This window comes from Acanthopagrus latus, chromosome 11, assembly GCF_904848185.1.
Source record: "Acanthopagrus latus isolate v.2019 chromosome 11, fAcaLat1.1, whole genome shotgun sequence".
Taxonomy (NCBI): Eukaryota; Metazoa; Chordata; class Actinopteri; order Spariformes; family Sparidae; genus Acanthopagrus; species Acanthopagrus latus.
In genome coordinates this window covers 20,920,908-20,939,232 of record NC_051049.1, presented here as the reverse complement: position 1 = coordinate 20,939,232, position 18,325 = coordinate 20,920,908, and the positions used below count along the sequence as shown (strand labels likewise).

At 40.8% G+C, this 18,325-nt stretch overlaps 2 protein-coding genes across 3 annotated transcripts in view; one reads left to right on the top strand and one right to left on the bottom strand.

Moving 5' to 3' along the window:
* Positions 1 to 2,314: 2,314 nt before the first annotated feature.
* Positions 2,315 to 11,877, top strand: prg4b (proteoglycan 4b). Its single transcript, XM_037114703.1, has 14 exons — positions 2,315 to 2,748; positions 2,865 to 2,949; positions 3,296 to 3,409; positions 4,313 to 4,435; positions 5,404 to 5,460; positions 6,595 to 6,654; positions 6,773 to 7,057; positions 7,721 to 8,377; positions 8,701 to 8,787; positions 9,786 to 9,922; positions 10,079 to 10,235; positions 10,363 to 10,470; positions 10,826 to 10,954; positions 11,735 to 11,877. Exons 2-14 carry the CDS (start codon positions 2,883 to 2,885, stop codon positions 11,842 to 11,844), a joined length of 2,091 nt encoding a protein of 696 aa, XP_036970598.1. The 5' UTR covers positions 2,315 to 2,748; positions 2,865 to 2,882; the 3' UTR covers positions 11,845 to 11,877.
* Positions 11,854 to 18,325, bottom strand: part of tprb (translocated promoter region b, nuclear basket protein) — a 24,694-nt gene continuing 18,222 nt past the window's right edge. The window contains exons 42-51 of one of the 2 annotated variants that reach the window (XM_037114701.1): positions 16,739 to 16,832; positions 15,827 to 15,987; positions 15,643 to 15,696; positions 15,410 to 15,504; positions 14,500 to 14,609; positions 14,299 to 14,397; positions 13,972 to 14,128; positions 13,552 to 13,673; positions 13,361 to 13,456; positions 11,854 to 12,152 (exon numbers count right to left, since the gene is read on the bottom strand). In XM_037114701.1, the coding sequence (XP_036970596.1) occupies positions 12,103 to 12,152; positions 13,361 to 13,456; positions 13,552 to 13,673; positions 13,972 to 14,128; positions 14,299 to 14,397; positions 14,500 to 14,609; positions 15,410 to 15,504; positions 15,643 to 15,696; positions 15,827 to 15,987; positions 16,739 to 16,832 (1,038 nt within the window). In that variant the 3' untranslated portion in view covers positions 11,854 to 12,102. The remainder of the gene's footprint in view (positions 12,153 to 13,360; positions 13,457 to 13,551; positions 13,674 to 13,971; positions 14,129 to 14,298; positions 14,398 to 14,499; positions 14,610 to 15,409; positions 15,505 to 15,642; positions 15,697 to 15,826; positions 15,988 to 16,738; positions 16,833 to 18,325) is intronic. The other variant, XM_037114702.1, reaches the window with a different exon arrangement.

Genomic DNA, 18,325 nt, shown 5'->3' with positions numbered 1-18,325 from the left:
TAATTCAAATAATAGTGTACACATTAAACATCAGTTTATTTATTTATTTCATGTACAACACCAAAAAATACAACAGATGTGACAGATGTGAACAGATGTTGCAATGATGAGAGAGGCAGCTACATATATTCATATGTGATAAAGAATGTTTTTATTTTGTCATCTCATCGGAGCATTTGTCTTCACACATTGAAAAAGAACTTGGTGTTTGGTACATTGTAATCTGGGAGTCGCTCATCCACTCCTGATCCAGATGGACTGCAAGCTGGTTTCTCTAATCTTCAATCTGGCCAGTCATACCTTTGGGTGCGTCTAACAGGTTCACTTGAGCACAACTTAACTAAACTTGAGGGCAGTTTTTGCACACATTAAATGGCCTAACAAGTGCAGGAGATAAGATTAGGCAACAGCTTCCACACTGTCAAACTTTTAATTGGTGACCTTTAACTAGGACGATGAGCTTGTCAGAGAAGCTCTGCAGTGAAATCACGTGCTGAATTCTCTCCTGACGAGCTCTGTTGTCTCTGAAGAGCAGCTCACACGGCCACATGAAACTCAAGGGGGCGCACTGACTCTACTTTGTAAACTTCAGCCTGACCATCTCACCTCCTCACTGTGGCATGGCTTATCTCTTAGTTGGTGTTTTTCATATTGAGATGTCAGGAGCTTGATACTTCCTTTTGTCATAGAGCTATAATGGGGGAGCTGTTGGGTGGTCATTTCCCCTTCTGTCTGTGTTTACTGTCAGGTAGGTCCAGTCATTTCAACCAGATCCTGTTATCATTGTTGTCTTGACACAAGTGCACTAATGAACGCTTTAACTCTAATTGGACCATGACAGGGTGGGAAAGTACTGCAGGCATGAAACGGTTCATCAGCACATCCAACCACAGAAATGTCCACAGTGCAGACCAGCCCTAAAATATAAAAATACACCAGCACAGTAATCAGTCTCGAACCAAGTCAGAGACAGACAGAGGGATAAATAGGCAGACAGACAGACAGATAGATGGATGGATAGATAGATGGATCATGGAAAACTCCCCAGAAAGTAAACCCTTGTAGCAGGAAAAAAACAAAATAGAAGAGTCCTTTACCCCAAGAGACACATGCAATGTATTTCTTTTGTACAGAACCGATCAGAATGAAGTGGCCAGCATGTAAACATATGCAAACTGACTGCAAACACAGAGCTTATATCATGGATTCAACTGAGCAACCTTTATTTGTTGCAGTGGTGAGTACATTCAGGGATACACAGGTGATCAAACAGGTTGCCATAAGGACACACTGCTGTGTGGTCAATGTGCTGAAGGGTTACTGTAGAAATCTAACAGTGACCAGGTTACTAAAGTGCATGTAGACTCATTGACAAACTATAATGGAAAATATTTATTAGGGGATGACAGAAACTACAGACAAAGCAGTCAATAATCCAAATTTACCCCACATTACTTACAATATCCTTCTCGGGTGTGGAAAATAGTCTTCAAGCACTAGTACTTTACTTGAGTCGTTCCACTTCATAGTACTTTAAACATCTATTTTTTTATTGACAAAAAGATCAGTTTATAAGATATCGCACATTATTATTCAATACACTTCCTTAAAAATATATAAACAGTATTAATGCAAATGTTCCTACCCTAACAGACATAACATAAAAATACTACTTTCATGTCCAGTCATCAATAAAAATGATCCCATATTATGATAACACTAGAACGGCTACAGCTTATACCTCTGCCAAGGCTCAACAGTCCCCTTTTGTGCTCACTCATAGATACCACCCACCTACAAACATCTGACTTTTTTCCATCTGCAAAATTAACTAAAATGTTGGAAAATGCCTTACAATGTTAAAGAAAGGGATAAGTCGCTTTATCTGGATCTACACCAAAAGTTAATGAGGTCTGTTCTGGATCTAGACTCATCCTCCATCCATGTTTTGTGGAAATCCATTCAGTAGTTTTTGTGTAATCCTCCTAACAAACAGACAAGGATGAAAACATAACCATAACACAAACATAATAATACTGACAGGGCTCATTCTGATTCATAGATATTTGTACCTTTGATTCTTTAAGTGCATTTTGCTAATGATATGCACTTTTACTTAAAATCTTAAATTTAAAATGCGAGACGTTTACTTGTAATTCAGTACTTGTGTGGTGTGGTATTGGGACTTTCACTTCAGAAAATCCACTGGTCACTGTCATGTGCATTATGATAAACATCAGGGGGGTTTAAACTGAGACTGACGTTTCTTATGGCAGGTAACCATGGAAACAGTAGCCTGCTTGTGCCAAAAGTCTTAACAATGAAATGCCCTTCTGGCTGCTGAAGTTAAAGAAGTTACTTATTACAGTGGACGACCGTAGCTGACTGATTTGTCCATCCAGATGTTATTGATTAGACACACAAAGTCTGTCGTGACCCATTTGTGACCGGACATTAAGTTACAACGTCTTTTTTTTTTTTTTTCCTCTTGTGCTCAGAGGTGTGTGAAGTCAGCCGTCTGTCTGGCACACATGTGTGTTGATGTGCTTCCAGCTGTTTGCGGGGAACGATGGTGTCTAGACCTTTGGTCAGGCAGGACTGAAGGATCCTCCCTTCCAGCCTGTGAGATCATCACACTTTTAATTAGACCGGATCTGTCAATTAACAGGAAGCCAGCCGGTCTCCCTCTCAGTCTTTAAAAGCAGTGGGCTCAAACAGTCAGCAGGACTCTGACAGAGGCTCCAACAGGTCGGTCACTTTTTATTTCCTCTTCTAGATGTCAGGACTTTCAGCTATGCACATCAACACACACCTGACAAAAGGGGAAATCTTGTTTATGTATTCTGTGTGTGTCTCATGTTTAGTTTCAGATTTCCAGAAGGATGTCTTCCACTGTACTGTCTGCTGTTATTTTGCTGGTGTCTGCCTTCACATTAAGTGCTGCTCAGAGTGAGTATAATTTATGTCATGTTTTTATTTAAAAGAGGAAAATTTAGCCGAACTGACTCTTATTTTTTAATGTAAGGCTTTCCTGAAATGTATCGAGTGTTTTTTTTTTTTTACTTATTCATGCTTACTCTGTTAATAATTATTTACCAGAGGCAGAGCCAACTGCATATCTTCGTATTTGCCACTATTACAGAAATCAATTCCTGGCACTGTTGTATTATTTACAGACTCTGCCCTCAAACAGACTATGTTATTGGAGATAAAATGATACTAATTTGCACAGATGCCATCTTATTATCCATACTGCATGTCCAGCCCTGACTTCCTTTTCTCTCATAATCACCAGGCTGCAGAGGACGATGTGGTCTCGATTACTCCAGGGGCTCCATGTGCCAGTGTGATTATAGCTGCCTGACTTATGATGAGTGCTGCAAAGACTACGAATCTCAGTGCACCACAAGTGAGACCTTTCTCTCAGAAAATGTTACTTCCGTTCAATGTAAAGGGTCACATTTACACTGTAAAACGTTGTTTCTGAATTTAGTAGAAACAACATATCTTTTCTAATTAACTTAATGTAATTTTTTTGTGTTATTAGTTTTATAAGTTTTATTTGTTTCAAGTTTTTATTTTCAGACCACTTCAGAACTCGTAAATGTCACTTCTTTCAACATCAAGTCTTTTGATTTGAAATAATGAGTTGGATGAATGTAATGTACAGAGTTCAATCAGCTCATAGAAATATGTTTCTAAGAAAGCATATTGGCAGACTTCCCAGCATGCATGGTTTGAGAGATAAAACTTCTTTTTTGAAGTCCTAAGAAAACACATCATGGAAACTTGTCGCGTGTCTTTAATACATTTGATATAAGTTATGGTTGTATTTTTTCAATGTTTTGACCATGATAAAGGTAAAAAAGTATTAAATTAAGTCTTTAGCCCATCACACCAGTACTTCCATCACCAGGTTTCTGTCGCAGTTTTGTATAATGTCTTTGCTCTAATGTTGGTGTCAGTAAGAGCAGACGCAGCTGTTCTTTGAGCGAGATGAAAACTGACTGTTCAATATACTCAAAAATTCTCTTGAAAGGCAATGAGTTCCACCGAACAGACGTAAATTCAACTTAACATCTTTTTCACTCTTTTTCACACTGAGATAAGATAATGGAAATGTGTGCCACTTTACACTGAACTCATGGAACCATGAAATAAAATGGGAAATCTGCATGTGATTAAAACATTTTAGGCATGTCATTTTTTTGTCTCGATGTTCCGTATAATACCAAAATAAATATAACCTGCACTGTGTAGTCTTCTTATACAGATCATTTGTGTTTAAACCTGCTGTGTTTGTGTCCAACAGCAAACTCATGTAAAGGTCGGTGTGGAGAGCGATTCAGAAGAGGTCGGCGGTGCAGCTGCGACTCTGACTGCTTAAAGTTCAATCAGTGTTGTTCAGATTTCAAGAGCCACTGTGACGCAGAGGGTGAGTCTTCTCCAACAAGTTCAGCATGACTCCGTATGTGTATCATTTTCTGCATGTTAACGGATTTTTCTTCACAGTTTCGACACAGTTGCATCACAACGAATAAAGCAACACAATGTAATTTTTACTGCGTTTCTGGAGAAAGATTAAGAAGAAAAGATTTGAACTCTCTGTTGAACTCTCGTGGGGGTATATGGTGCTATGATATTATTAATGTTTGATTTTGAAGTAGTTCAACAGTATTCAGATTAATTAGATGTTTTGATGTTTATAATCCAGTGGATTACATTACTAATTAGTATTTAGCAACTGAATCCATTTAAAGTTATCTGAACCAAGCCTATTGATTGCTTAGTCTCATGACCAGGCCGTCTACCACTGGGTTGGTAGTTTGGGTTCAACCCAACCCAAAGTGTCGGCATTTGAGACTCAACAATCACATATCTTTCGCCAGAATAACTTCAGAAGTTACATGGTGTTGCTTTTACGTGAAGGTGGTCACACACCTTTTGTTGGTGATCATTTGATACCTGAATACCCAAATACAGTGATGGTAGTTTGACTGCATGGCTGCAAGTTACGTCAGCCCTCGCCTGAGACTGGCACATGTGCATGATGAGTGAAGTATAAGGAAGTCAAAATGAATGTGACATGGGAAACTTGCATGTCCACCAGCATGTGGAGCAGCATGTGATGCACGCAGTAATCTGCACGAATCCACTGGGTTATATTTGACAAAATTCTCTGTCTTGGTAATTACCACAGAGCAAATCAGTGGAGCAGCCAGTGCTACAGCACCAGTGAAGACTAATTCATGCCAAAACATAAATGATAACAAACCCAAAGGTATTTTCTGATTTGGGGAAAAAGGGGGATTTTTTTTCTAGATGTTAATTATCTAGGAGTGAAGGCAAAAGTGTTTTTTCAAAGGGGTAACACTCTGATGTCATTCATGAATATTCCCACAGAGACTCAGACTCTGAATGATGATCTGGCTTCTACCTTCAGCGAGGGAAACAGTGCAGGTGACAATGCTTTTTTTTGGCTTTTCTATTTGCAACAAGATAATGTTTTTTACTTAAAATACCTGAAATGATTCCAACGACAGAAATCAAAGCTCTCTGAAGGGTTCCTACTGGAGATTATACCAATGACAGCCATGAGCCGAACTCAGAGGACGTAATAAGGCATATGTCAGGAGGACGGCAGGAAGGTGTAGCCATTTAACTGCCGCACTGTGGCTCTCTTGATGTGGTTCTCTTCAGAGGCCAAGTTTCACCAGAACAAGCCAAGAGCACAAGCCTCACTGGCCAAAAGTAACACAAGGAAGCAGTGTTGTGATGAGTGTGTAGGAGGGTTACGGGCACAGGCTCAGCCACAAGAGAGGAAAGTACCAGCAAAGCCAAGAAAAGATGACGGAACATGTTCTTGGAGGTTCTAATTCAGTAATTGGCTGAGAAAAAAGTTTTGTGGGTGGAGAGATGTTTGCATTCTTGTGACTGCTCTCTAGGTGAAAGACATGCTGTCAATTTCTGTCTGGAGTGTCGCGGTCTGCGATGCGTAAGCTAAAGAAAACAATGCGGTAAAAATAGAGACTCTAGTGATTACAAAAGAAAATTCAGTCAGTCATTAAGTGCTCACGCCCATGCTGATGGAAAATCTGCTTAAGTTCTGTCATCAACAAACATTTCTGGAGCTTCACAGCTAAACAGTGTTATAGCATTCTTCTAAACTACTGAAGGAGATGAGGAACACTACTATAACTATGAACTATAAGATTGGCTCTGTTAAGATAAAAGTGTAAGCACACATCCGATCTGAAGTGGGTGCACGACATGGACTGTGCATCAAGGAGGTTTCCAAATCAATTGGGGTTGTTGGGTCTTCAGCAGGCTTGGATTACTCTAGATCGACTGTTTTTATTTCAGTTGTTTCTTCACATGTTAGTCGTGCATTCACAACCGTAGAAGTTGTAACAAACAACTTGAAAATTGGGGAAGACTTTGAAAAAACTGATAACAAAACTTGGCTTTCCACCAGCATGCGGTTGAGCAATTAATGACCAAATGTTCTTTTTTTTTTTTTTTGCTAAACGTAACCTTGAAGACTGAGAGTTACGAGTATTTACATCATTAAATCTTGCCCACTGTGTCCAACAGATGACCATTTAATTCCTCTGGTCAGTCCAACATCATATCCACAAGATGACGTCACTGATGGTGAGCGATGATGTGCATGGAGAATAAATCTTGCTAGGCGTAGTCTTCCACCAGTGAAGTTTCATGAATGTGAATGAATCCAGCTGTGCACGCCTCTCACTTGTCGCATTCCTCTCAGACATTTACGGCCCGATTGTTCCCAGTGATGAGTTTGGAGTGGAGGACCTGGAGGCGAGTCCAATGCCAGAGAACACCAGCGGTTATGGATTATCTACAGCTGACCAACTGGATCAGATTTCTGTTGAACCCACACAGGAGCCTGACCCTCTGGAGTTCAGCACAGAGGTGTTCACAGTCGCCTCTCAGACAGAGGCGACACCCTCAGATGATGAACCAACGCAGGCCGATGACAGCGCCGTCACTCTTTATCCCATCACTGACGAAGCGCCCACTGAGAGCTCAGGTACGTAACATCCGTGATTATCAATACAGGAAAAACGTGAATCTGCCAGAATAGCTTCCCACACTTCCAAAAGCTGAAACCAAAACAAGAAACTAGCAGGCAACAAAAGTGGCAGAAGCACGCAGAAATCTAAGGAGAGATATAAAAAAAAAAACTAAACTGAGAACAAACCAATAAGGCACGTAGGACGCAGGCTGGAATACTAAGGAAAGACACCTGCACCAAACCTAAAATACATCCACAGGAGGCTAATCAGGGAAAGGTGAAACAAATCAGGGCAATCACAAAGGTGGGGAAAACAAGAAAAAGACAGGATGCAAAACAACAAGACGGAAGAGAGTGAAAATTTTAAATGAAATAAGAAATAACGAAACTAAAACCCCAGGCTGTGACGATAAATGCCCCAAGACATGGCTCACGTGCAACGGAGGCCAATTCCCACTTATACCTCTTCTGCAAAATCCACCACGTTACTTAGATCCACGTTGTCCTATATACTTGCAGAATCCAAAAAGAAAGAGACATTCAAACTTATTTTTGTTTTAGTTTTCAGATGAAAATAAGGTCCCAGAATGCAGTTTGAAGCTAGAGAGGTGGCAGGGTCTGCCGCAGATAAACAAAGTCTGTTTGAATGATCATGTTCATGATCATGTCCTCCTCCAGATGACCGCGATCCAACCAGCTCAGGAACAACTCTCCCTCAGCCCACAGCAGAGGCCCAAACAGAGTATCCTCCTACAGCCCAGGCCCCAGAGCTGGAGGCAGTAGGAGAGGGAGAAGTGCAGCCGGAGGGTGACGTCTTTCCCGAAGCCGAGGCAACAGATCTGCCTGTCGCCTCCTCTGATGTGCCAGAGGTTACAACCACGGCCCCGTCAGTGTCCACAGGATCGACACAGGCCTCCTCCATGATCCTGGAAAACTCCCAGGTCACCACCATCACTGCCTCATCAACGCAGGAGCCATCGACTATCCCAGAGGCGACCACCTCAAACCCAGATGACAGCGACATCAACACAGAGGATGTCACAGCAGGCCCTCAACTCCAGGACATCCAAGATCCTTCCATCAGTGTTTCTCCTGCAGAGCCCGATGCCCTGACGACCAACGTCCCTTCATCCACAGACGCAGTGCAGGACGACACAGCGGGTGGCGTTACTGCCGATCCACTAAATGTCACCCCCGCATTGTCTGATGCCACCTCAAAGCCCCAGGACAAACCGGAGCCCAGCAAGCCATCACCAGCTAAACCAGGCAGCTCCAAACCTGAGACAAAGCCTGTGGGATCTCTCACTATAGACGATTCTAGAGATTACCAAGCAGGTCAGAAATGTTCTTATCACCAGAAAACAAATTGCATAAAAGTAAAATTCTGTAACTCTCAGAGGTGAGATCTGCTGGCTCTACTTATCTCTTATTCATTTTACACAAGTTCTTGCAGAAATCCAAGCCTCTATTTTATCTTGCAGCCTGCTTTATGGGCTCAGTTGGTCTTGAATGGAATAAAGTTCAGGAAAGGTCCTCGCACCTCCTGCAGCACAACATGAGAGTGGACACAGTCTGTGATTGCATGGTTTCTGTGTATTACTGCGTGTTTTATCCAAACAGATGGTTTCCTCACAAATGTGTCCTTTTTCTTTCCCCAGATGACAGCAACGACACAAATCTGTGCAGCGGGCGGCCCGTCAGCGGAGCCACTACGCTGAAGAACGGAACGATTGTTGTTTTCAGAGGTGAGTGCCAACCAGGCAGCTGCTACTCGCGTGTGTTCACAGTGAATATATCTGCAAATCTTATCATGTGTTTACCCAGATAGTTCATTGACATTCGAGGGAGCCGAGGGGATTTCAGTATGTTTATTCACTCAAGAACTCGGCTTAACTGTTTTGTTGTTTACATTTTCTGCTACCTCATACATCAAATGGAAATATGTCACTTTTGTTTTACTTGTATATATTTATCGGACAACCACTGAACGCAACAGTACATTTACGTACTGTAAGTAAAAACCTGATGTGCTTGTATTTTGCTTGAGTGTTTCCAGTGAATGCAATGTTATACTTCTACCCCACGACTTCTCAGAGGCAGACGTTTAACTTTTTTACTTCACGTGTCACATTATTTTCTGATTACAATGTTTCATGTCCTTCACATTTCTCTCTGAATAATAAGTACTTATAACATTGTTATTTTCAGTTCATATTGATTGTAATGCTTACTGGGATACTTTAATATAAGCAAGGTTTTGAATGCAGCAATTTGTATTTCTAGCAGACAGTTTTTTTTGACAGACAGAAAATGTAAAAGTATATATTTGTCTTCTTTTTGATCCTGATAAACATCTCATGACCTCCCTGAGATATCTTGTGACTCATTCTGGGGGCCCGACCCTTAGGCTGGAAACCACAGGACCAAAGTACCTGACATATTATAAAGAAGTTAAAACTAGCTGCCCCTGGACTAGCTTCAACAGTATGACTCTACTCAGTCAGGGTCGATTTTTCTGCATCATGAGAAATTTTCTAAGGCCATTTTCCAACTTTTACTTTTATGATTTCTAACCCAGAACGTTTGCTTGTAAAAGATCTGTATAATTCTACTGCAAGAGCACAAAAAATACAGATCTGAAGTATCCGAGGACCAGAAATAAACTGAGATAATAAAATACACTTTGAGATTACTCTGATGATACTTTTTAAAGTGCTGTTGTATCCATGTTGTTTTCCTTCAGGGCACTACTTCTGGTTTCTGGACAGAAACAGGGTTCCTGGTCCGGCCCGAGGCATCACACAAGTGTGGGGCGTCCCGTCCCCCATTGACACAGTGTTCACCCGCTGCAACTGCCAGGGCAAAACATACATTTTCAAGGTACATTTTTCATCCTATTTGAAATCAATTAGTGTATTTGAGAAATCTATACAACATTAGCTGCTGTTAAACACACTCTTGGCTCTTCTCTGATCGTTTTTTTCTTCCCTTGAGCCAATTATCTACCTCTGTAAAAATGTTTGCTGTTCTTTGCAGGGACCTCAATACTGGAGATTTGAAAATGATGTTTTGGACAGCGGCTATCCAAAAGTCATTGAAACAGGCTTTGATGGGCTTCGTGGTCACATCACAGCTGCTCTGTCTGTGCCTCAGTACCAGAGGAGGAAAGAGTCGGTGTACTTCTTCAAGAGAGGTGATGAACCACTGTCCTCGTTGCTTTTATTTACTTATTCCTGTCAGCGTTTTTTAATTAAATACAAATAAGGCTAGTCTGAATTAATGAACACACTCTGAAATTGACTCTCGACTGGTTCTTCTAGGTGGATTGGTCCAAAAATATTCATACCAGTATGGCACCGCTTCAACATGTGGCAGGAAACCCCAGTACTCCATTTACACAGTCCGCAACCGAGTGGTTCGTCAAGCAGGTACTTCAAGAAATACTTTTAACCTTTTTTTAAAGGCATTTTATGTTAGTTTCGCAACTGTGTGGTCCCTTACAACTGTAATGAGTGTTCTGGGTGTTTGCTAGACTCAAGTAAACATGTTTTATTTGAGCTAGAACACATGAAGTTCTCTGAAACTGTGAGTCATGCTTTTGTGAGGGTGAGAGGGGCAGCAAGGTCCAGGTTGTAAATGATTTCCAAGTGGAAATAAATTGCCTGTGTGCCATTTATGGGGCTGCAACTGCTATAGGCCGTGAAGTAGTTTAACAGAAAAATATCAATGGTGAAATAAAAACAAAGGAATATATAAACTATAATGTCGACGATTTGATTCCAGTGTCTTTTCTGGCACCTGCTGTCAACATCCGGACGTCTTGGAAAGGTTTCCCCTCAACCATCACAGCTGCTGTGTCCGTCCCAAGCAACAGGGAGCCAGAGGGATACAAATACTACGTCTTCTCAAGATGTAAGTCATCAATAGATGCTTCAATATCATTCTAGTACTGAGGGTCTTTGTTGGGAAAAACAAGACAGTGTCAAGCTCTAAGTGCTGCACATCAAGACTTGAATTTCTAAGGTCATTATAGAAAGAAAGCCTCCTTGCCTTGTTTTGGCTCCACACACACACACACCCTAGTTTAAAATCACTGCTTGCAACGGAATTCCTTTTAATTCACAGAACTGAAATAGAAGTGTTGTTTATTGGTTAAATATCACTTTGTTCATTGCAAGAATAATATCTTCAAAAGAACAAAGCTCGTCTGCCTGCTGTAAGACGTCTGTTACCCTCATTCACATCATGTCTGAGAAGCCTAACAAGGACCATGTGTATCTGGGTGTGTGTCAGGGTGGGGTGGGGGATGAGGCACATGTAAAGGCCATTAAGGGTGGTGTCCATCCACCTATGGCTCAAGTTTAATATGGAAAAAAGCAGAGCAAAAGTTTCCATTTTAATGATGATACCTATAGTCTGAGGAACACTGTGGTTCCTGTCTGAGTAAGACATGTCACTCTGCTTGAAGCAAACAGGAAATGTGTCAGGTCTGTTCAGTCATTCATGTCATTGAAGAGACAGCTCTTAAAGTCCATGTTATGCTATGGCCAAGTTAAAGTTGTTCATGCCAAAATCAGGTTCACTAAAATGGAAACTCTCATGTCGATGGGCAAAGAGTACATCCTAAATGCTACACAGCATAAATTAACATGCTTAATGAACTAATCAAAAAATGTTCCGTTTCTTTTGCAGCCAAATCCTACAACGTGAGGATGGACGGTGATCGTCCCGTCATCGCTGCTCCTGCTGCCAACACGTCACCGCAGAGCAACAACATCATCAAGTGCCCAAAGAAAGTCTGATTCGAGAAGTGTTTTTAACATAGTTTTAAAGTTTATTACATTCTTCGTAAAACACGCCGCCTCAGCATGGACTGAATTCAAAGAGGTTCTTTACAAGCACATTAAAAAAAACAAAAGCAAATAAAGAAAAAAACAACAGGCTTCAGAACAAGTGAACATTATCAAGGCTAAAAAACAACATCTCAAAACTCTGATTGGAAATGTGATTCTGATGGGAAAGTTCTCCTGTTATGGTTGTCAGGTTTTCTCATTAGTGCCTCATCTTGCAAATCTTCTCCCATGTATCCCCCGAGAAGGAAATCCTTGACCTGTTGAGATATAAAATGCTTTTTTTTAAAACAAAGCCTGCTATACTGATGTAAAAATTCTGTACAGTGGCTGTATAAAATGTGTAAAAAACAACATTAAACTGGATTATGATACAACATGTATCAAATGCTTTGACTCCTAATCAAAGTTAAGCAACTGCATCGTAAGCACACATACTGCGGCCAAAAAAACAAGTTAGAGACGCCTGTTGATTTTTTCTGGCATGAAACAACTTGCAAAAATATATTACTACAAGAGGAATGTATTTTATTATATATTGTGAAAGTGTTTTTTTTTTTTTTACAAGTCTGAAATAAACTGGAAATCTGTAATTTTGTGTCTGATTTACAATAAAAATGGCAGTATTATTGTAAATGTGTGGAAACTGACTATAAATTGGAACTACACATTATAAAACTCTCAAAGATAAATCATTAAATGAACTGTCCAATGTGATACTACTGGGTCTATGCAACTGTCTTTTCTAAGAGCTTGAAAATGAAGGAAGACACATGTGGAATGACATTGTGGAACATGGTCAGCGCCTTGAACCACCGAGGCAACAGGGCACCAGACATGCTGATGATTTTAATGCAAAAATTTTGAGCAGACTTTATTGACAGCAGAATTAGGCCCAATTCATGAATTAAGTGTGTGGGATATGCTGATAGCCAATAGCCAATAGTTTAGTAGAAATGGTGCTTTTTTGGAGTAAGGGGAAAAACTGGAACATTAATGTAGTCATTGTCAAATAAACAGAACCGATCAACATTTCTTTCAATGAGATCACAAAGAGCACATTCAGACACACAACTGTGATGGCCCCTCTCTGTTGATGCAACTTTTAACCCTGCAGATTTTTGTTTTTCTGTTTTTAATATGTTAATGTGTTTTCAATGCTACCATTGTTTTTATTTGGGTTGACTTAGATGGAGCATAATTTTGTTAAACTATTGACATAATATCTATCTCATACCTAATAGCATAACACGAGCAAATATTTACAATTCATTTCTGACAATTTTATTGAGAAATAGAAAATGTGATATTTTTGTGATTTTACCTATCTACCACCCTGTTGTAGTGACCTGAAAGTGAACCATGTATAAGATAAGCACAATGCCATCATGAGCCTGAAACTTTTCACAGTAAAGAGCAGTATAAGCTCATTACCACCCAAATCGTGTGTTGTGCCTTCATATGTTACCTCCTCTCTTCATGCGACCACCGCGGTTTTCTGGCCAGCGCTGCAGCTGTCTGCTGGGTCTGGGTCTAGAGGGTTTGGGTGGAGCACAGCTTGTATCTAGAAAAAACAACACCACAATCAGAACTGAACATTAATAAAGATACACAAGGATGGAAATAAAATAAAATTCACAGCAGGGATTTACTCTGTACCTGCGGAGCTGGAGGAAGGCTCCTGGCTGGTGGAGGGGAGGTTGGCTTTGTCAGACGGCTGGCTTGGCTCCTCTATATCCCCCTGTGAGACCCCTGGGTCCACTGACACCTCTGCGCTGGACCTGGAATAAACAAACACACAACATTCATCAAATATGATCAGATTATATACTTTTGCAGTCTTAAAAACATGTATACAAGATTACAAAAATCTGGAGTTTTTGAATCATCTATTGGTATAAACAGAGGAAAGAGATAAACAGAAACGGTCACATTTCATGTCTGGCATGTTTGCTTAGTAATAACAATAACAATAATAATAATAATAATCATGATGAATGCCAGCTGACAAGAGCCTCAGCTATCTGAATTCTAGCAGTAGCCAAAACAAACACACAGAGCAGGAGGAGTGAGCCTCACCTATCAGTGTCTGGCTCCAGGAAGACGTCGTCTCTCTCCTCCCCTGTGCCGGCTGCTCCTGGCACAACCAGGCCTGGTGTGGATGTGCTCACCATGGGAACAGACTGAGAGGCGTGCTCAGTGGTGTCAGACTGAGCCACCTCTGAGAAGACTGTTACTGGAAGAGAACATAAAAACAAGATAAACTCACTGATTTTGTTGTAGCATCTGATGGTACTCCCACATTAGCTGAAATGATTATTTTCAGAAACTGTGCTGATGAAAAGGGTGGGTGTGTGGATAAACAGAACAGGTCCCGTCATATCAGATCGACAGAGAGACAGGTACCTGGTGCTGCAACTTGTAATGGTGTAGTGGGAACACTGCGCCCACCAGACTCCTCTTCATGAGTTGCTAAAAACAGGGGGCTTTCATACATCCCAAGACCTGAAACCAAGAGAGAAAAAGCTTTAATAGTCTGGGAAAAAAAACCTCATTATTCTGTAGTAGCTGCAGCTGGTAGGGTGTTTAATGTGGTGGTGGGGTTACCTCCTTGTGACGCGAGCTGTCCCAGGTCAGAGTGTGAGGATGAGGTGGTCTGGGGCATGTCATCTGAAGGACCGAACCTGAAGCGAGGCACGCCGGCTACTTGGGGAGAGCTGAAACAAACAACACAACCAGGTTGTGCTCTCGATCAACAGAATAATAACAGTTCCAGGTATTTTAGGTTCCTTCAGCCACGTTTTCTGATTCTAGATGATGATGAGTCACCTAATGTCTGTCTTTTGTTGCACAGTTGAGAGCTACTATTCTCTGGTCACTGATGTCTGTTTCTAACATTTCGCGGGATGTGTAAAGAATGAATCCCAATTTTCTTTGGTCCGTACATATGACAATCTAAGAGAGTTAATGTTCCATGAAATGGCTCGCCGAAATCCTGAAATATTCTGGTGTTTAAATGAACAAAACTGGAATGGCTTTTTGAGAAAAATGTTATGTACCTGAAAAAGAAGGTAAGATAGATTGTTGAAGTGAGTCCCACTCATTTGAGTGATGGTCTGAAGATTTCATTGTGAAAGATACTTTCTACTGGCTGTTTCTCTGTTTGACAATGTATATTCTGCACTATAGTCCTGGTTTGTTTGGATTTATGGAGTCTTGTAAGCTTCATGTCTTCATGTATGCATGGCCCCAGAATAGAAATGTTAGTCATACATTGTAAAAGTTCTAAATTTTAGTTGTACTTCGAACTAAAATTAATATTAAAAGAAGGAACAAAATCATGTCATCTCTGCAGTACTTTTACCCCCCGCAAAATAATAAGAAATGTATTATTAGACTAAACAATTAAATCAATAATGTTCTGCATTACTGGTGGTTTTGTTACTAATAAACTTGGCATTTCAAATGTTTTATTGGAGTTCTGACTCTGCTTGATACACATGTATGAGAGACTTACTGGATGGCCTGGTCAAAACCATCAGAGCGGTGTGGCACCACCAGAGTGGGAGTGCTGGGAACCATCCTGTCATCTTCATCGAAGAAGTGCTGCTGCTGAGAGAGAGAGAGAGAGAGAGAGGCAGAAAGTGTTGGATACAAACGTTTGCAGGTACACAGAAACACAGGGGTTAAAGTGTGTAAATAATGAAATGACCACATAATTATGAGGTGACGTTATTATTGACAACTTACAGCGCTGCCAGACACTCCAGGAGTGAGTTGAGGGACCCGACGAACAGGGATACGCTGTGAATGTACATGTCACACAATTAATTAGCAGTGCTTGTGATCTAGACACAGAAATGACATTAACAATGTTAATACTGTGACAAGTACATTTATATTTTCCTTACTAAGGACATATTACACTTCATACCTGAACCTGAGCAGGTGGTCCCAGTTCTGATGTCTGGGCGGGGTGGATGTTCAGACGAGGGGGCAGCTGATGTGTTGGTCTACGTGGCGACTGGGGCATCCTTGAACCAGAGCTTGTGATTGGTTGTTCTGTAGAGAAGGCTTCCATTGTGCTGCCCTCGACTAGAACAACAGTGGACAGGCTCAAATCAACAGATGTCCATTTGCCAGAAACCAACCAATACACTGTTTAATATCTTTAGCTTCTATAATTTACAGGTGTGTAAATTGCAACTTTCATCAAGATACTATATTATATCGATTCTCTGAATAATGATACAATATTCTCTGATATCACAAAATGCAAAAATCCTGTTTAAGGTCAAAAACAGGTTTGAAAGCATCCACCAGATGATAAAAATGGGAGAAAATACACACGATTTGTGAGGAATGTGCATGTTGGAAACTAACTAATGTTAAAAACCAAATCGAATTTATGAAACAACTGGAGAGAGCAACTGAACATGTGTGGCACACTTTGTCAGTTAAGTGTGTGTGCATGTGTGTCATTAGATTTTTTTCAACAATTTGAGGTAAAATATAGAAAAAAAAGAGAAGACTGAGAAGAAATAATTACTCCCAATAAAACAGGACAGACCAATAATTCTAACTCTGATGGGGCCTCAAAATTACTTCAATTATTTTATTCATTTTGAAAGTAAAGCAACCTTTGTGCCTTTTTTGACCTTTATTTTGGCTACCACTTGTACAACTCTTCCCTTCAGACAGACAACAACATATTACATCTCCTGCAGTCATCATGAAGAGTCAGATATCTAATTGAATGACGGGACAGTTTGTGAGCGCATGTGGAGAGTCTGAGGTGGATCTATGCATGTGCGCTGTGTAAGTGACAAGGTTTCCTGGATCTTACAGCTGGGTGTCTGGGAATCTGCTGGTCTCTGGGTGGAGTCAGACGCCCCCAGACTCTCCTCTGTCTCCGTGCCTGGGTCTGTTACATCAGCTCCCTGAGAAAAAAAACAACAAAAAGAAGTTGACACAGGCAAAAGCTCAAACAGGGAAAAATAAAAACACAGTTTAAAGTGAGGAAAAAAAATCTGAAGAGGAGCAGGACAGGACAATGGGAGTTGGGTCAAATCAGAGGAAGCAGGTTATGGGATGGTTTCCATACAAAATAGATGCCAAGTATACCTGCAGAACCCCACATACAGATTATGTTTAATTTCCCACTTTCTGGAACACATTTTACATTGACATGTTGCTGGCTCAGCTTGTCTCAGTTTGACTCGCCATGTCAGCTCAGTGCAGAAGGGATTTGCATTTCCTTTACAACAAACGACCCACTTGTAGCTCCGTCTTTAATAGCGCATTTGCTGTTGCAGTGGTGTTACAAGTGGACGTAATTATACGACTAGACTAGGTAACGGAAAAAGGAAAAGGTAAAGGAAATGTTGAGTTTCAGTGACAGTAATTCAACACGTGATGAAACAGGAAAATAAAGGAGATCAATGAAAGTTAAAAAAAAACAGGGACATGGGAGGGAAACTGAACTTCAAACAAGACATTCAGTTAGAAGCTAGTTTGTAAAAAGAACGGAAATAGGGAGTCTTTTTCTCTGGTCTTGTGCCCAAACATGGCCTTCGCAATAATTACACACACTTGTTTGAAGGGGAACACGGGCCCCTATGGGATGGCCCGAGTTGCAGGACATCACTGCAGCCCATCTGGGCACTACTACCATTACTAAGCATCTATACACAATCTACATTGACAAGTTTATCCTTACTTAACAAAATATTGTAAAATCGCTTGTTCAACACTTAGGGTCCTCTCTCACTGGAGGGATAAGAAAAACAACGCCTGGAAACTAAAAATCATTGAATCACAAAGGACTCATGGATACATGCTCTAACATGTAATTCTGGTGAAGGCTTCACACAATGACTCAGTAGATTTGTCAGCTCAATGACTACAAGTAAATTTTACCCAAAACCTCAACACATTACGTGATTCTGTGTCTGTTTCTGACATGGGCTGCAGTCGGAGTCTGTTTTCTGTGAGACACGCCAGATTTAAACTTGAAGTTTAACCATAAGGCAAACTAAATCATTTCAGTGTTATTTCAGCATAATTATCTTCATCATGTGATGATTACTGAACCCATGAGCCTTATATCCAACTTTAACTTTGCCCAAGGAGCAGCTTTAATGGTTGCGAGGAATTGACAATTTTTGAAAAGACCCATTTTACAGACTGCTCTGTGCGTTGACTGCTTACTCCTTACACTTCCTGTGGCTGCTTGCGTTCCATTTGGAAGCCATGTTAGTGTTGGCAGATCCTTTACTGACACTTTCACTTTGACGCTGACATTCAACGTGGTGTTTTAGAACCTGCATACATGCTCGACACACAGTCTGCCCTGCACTCCCTGTTGCCCATCCACATGATCTAGCCAGTCACTTCACCTAGTGCACACTAAGAGGTTTATGATAGTTTAATA

Bases quoted from the DNA above. Each gene is read 5' to 3' on its own strand.
- prg4b (XM_037114703.1), top strand. From the start codon at position 2,883: ATGTCTTCCACTGTACTGTCTGCTGTTATTTTGCTGGTGTCTGCCTTC. The intron at 10,471-10,825 runs GTACTTCAAGAA...ATTTGATTCCAG, and splicing joins CCGAGTGGTTCGTCAAGCAG to TGTCTTTTCTGGCACCTGCT. The intron at 10,955-11,734 runs GTAAGTCATCAA...TTTCTTTTGCAG, and splicing joins ATACTACGTCTTCTCAAGAT to CCAAATCCTACAACGTGAGG.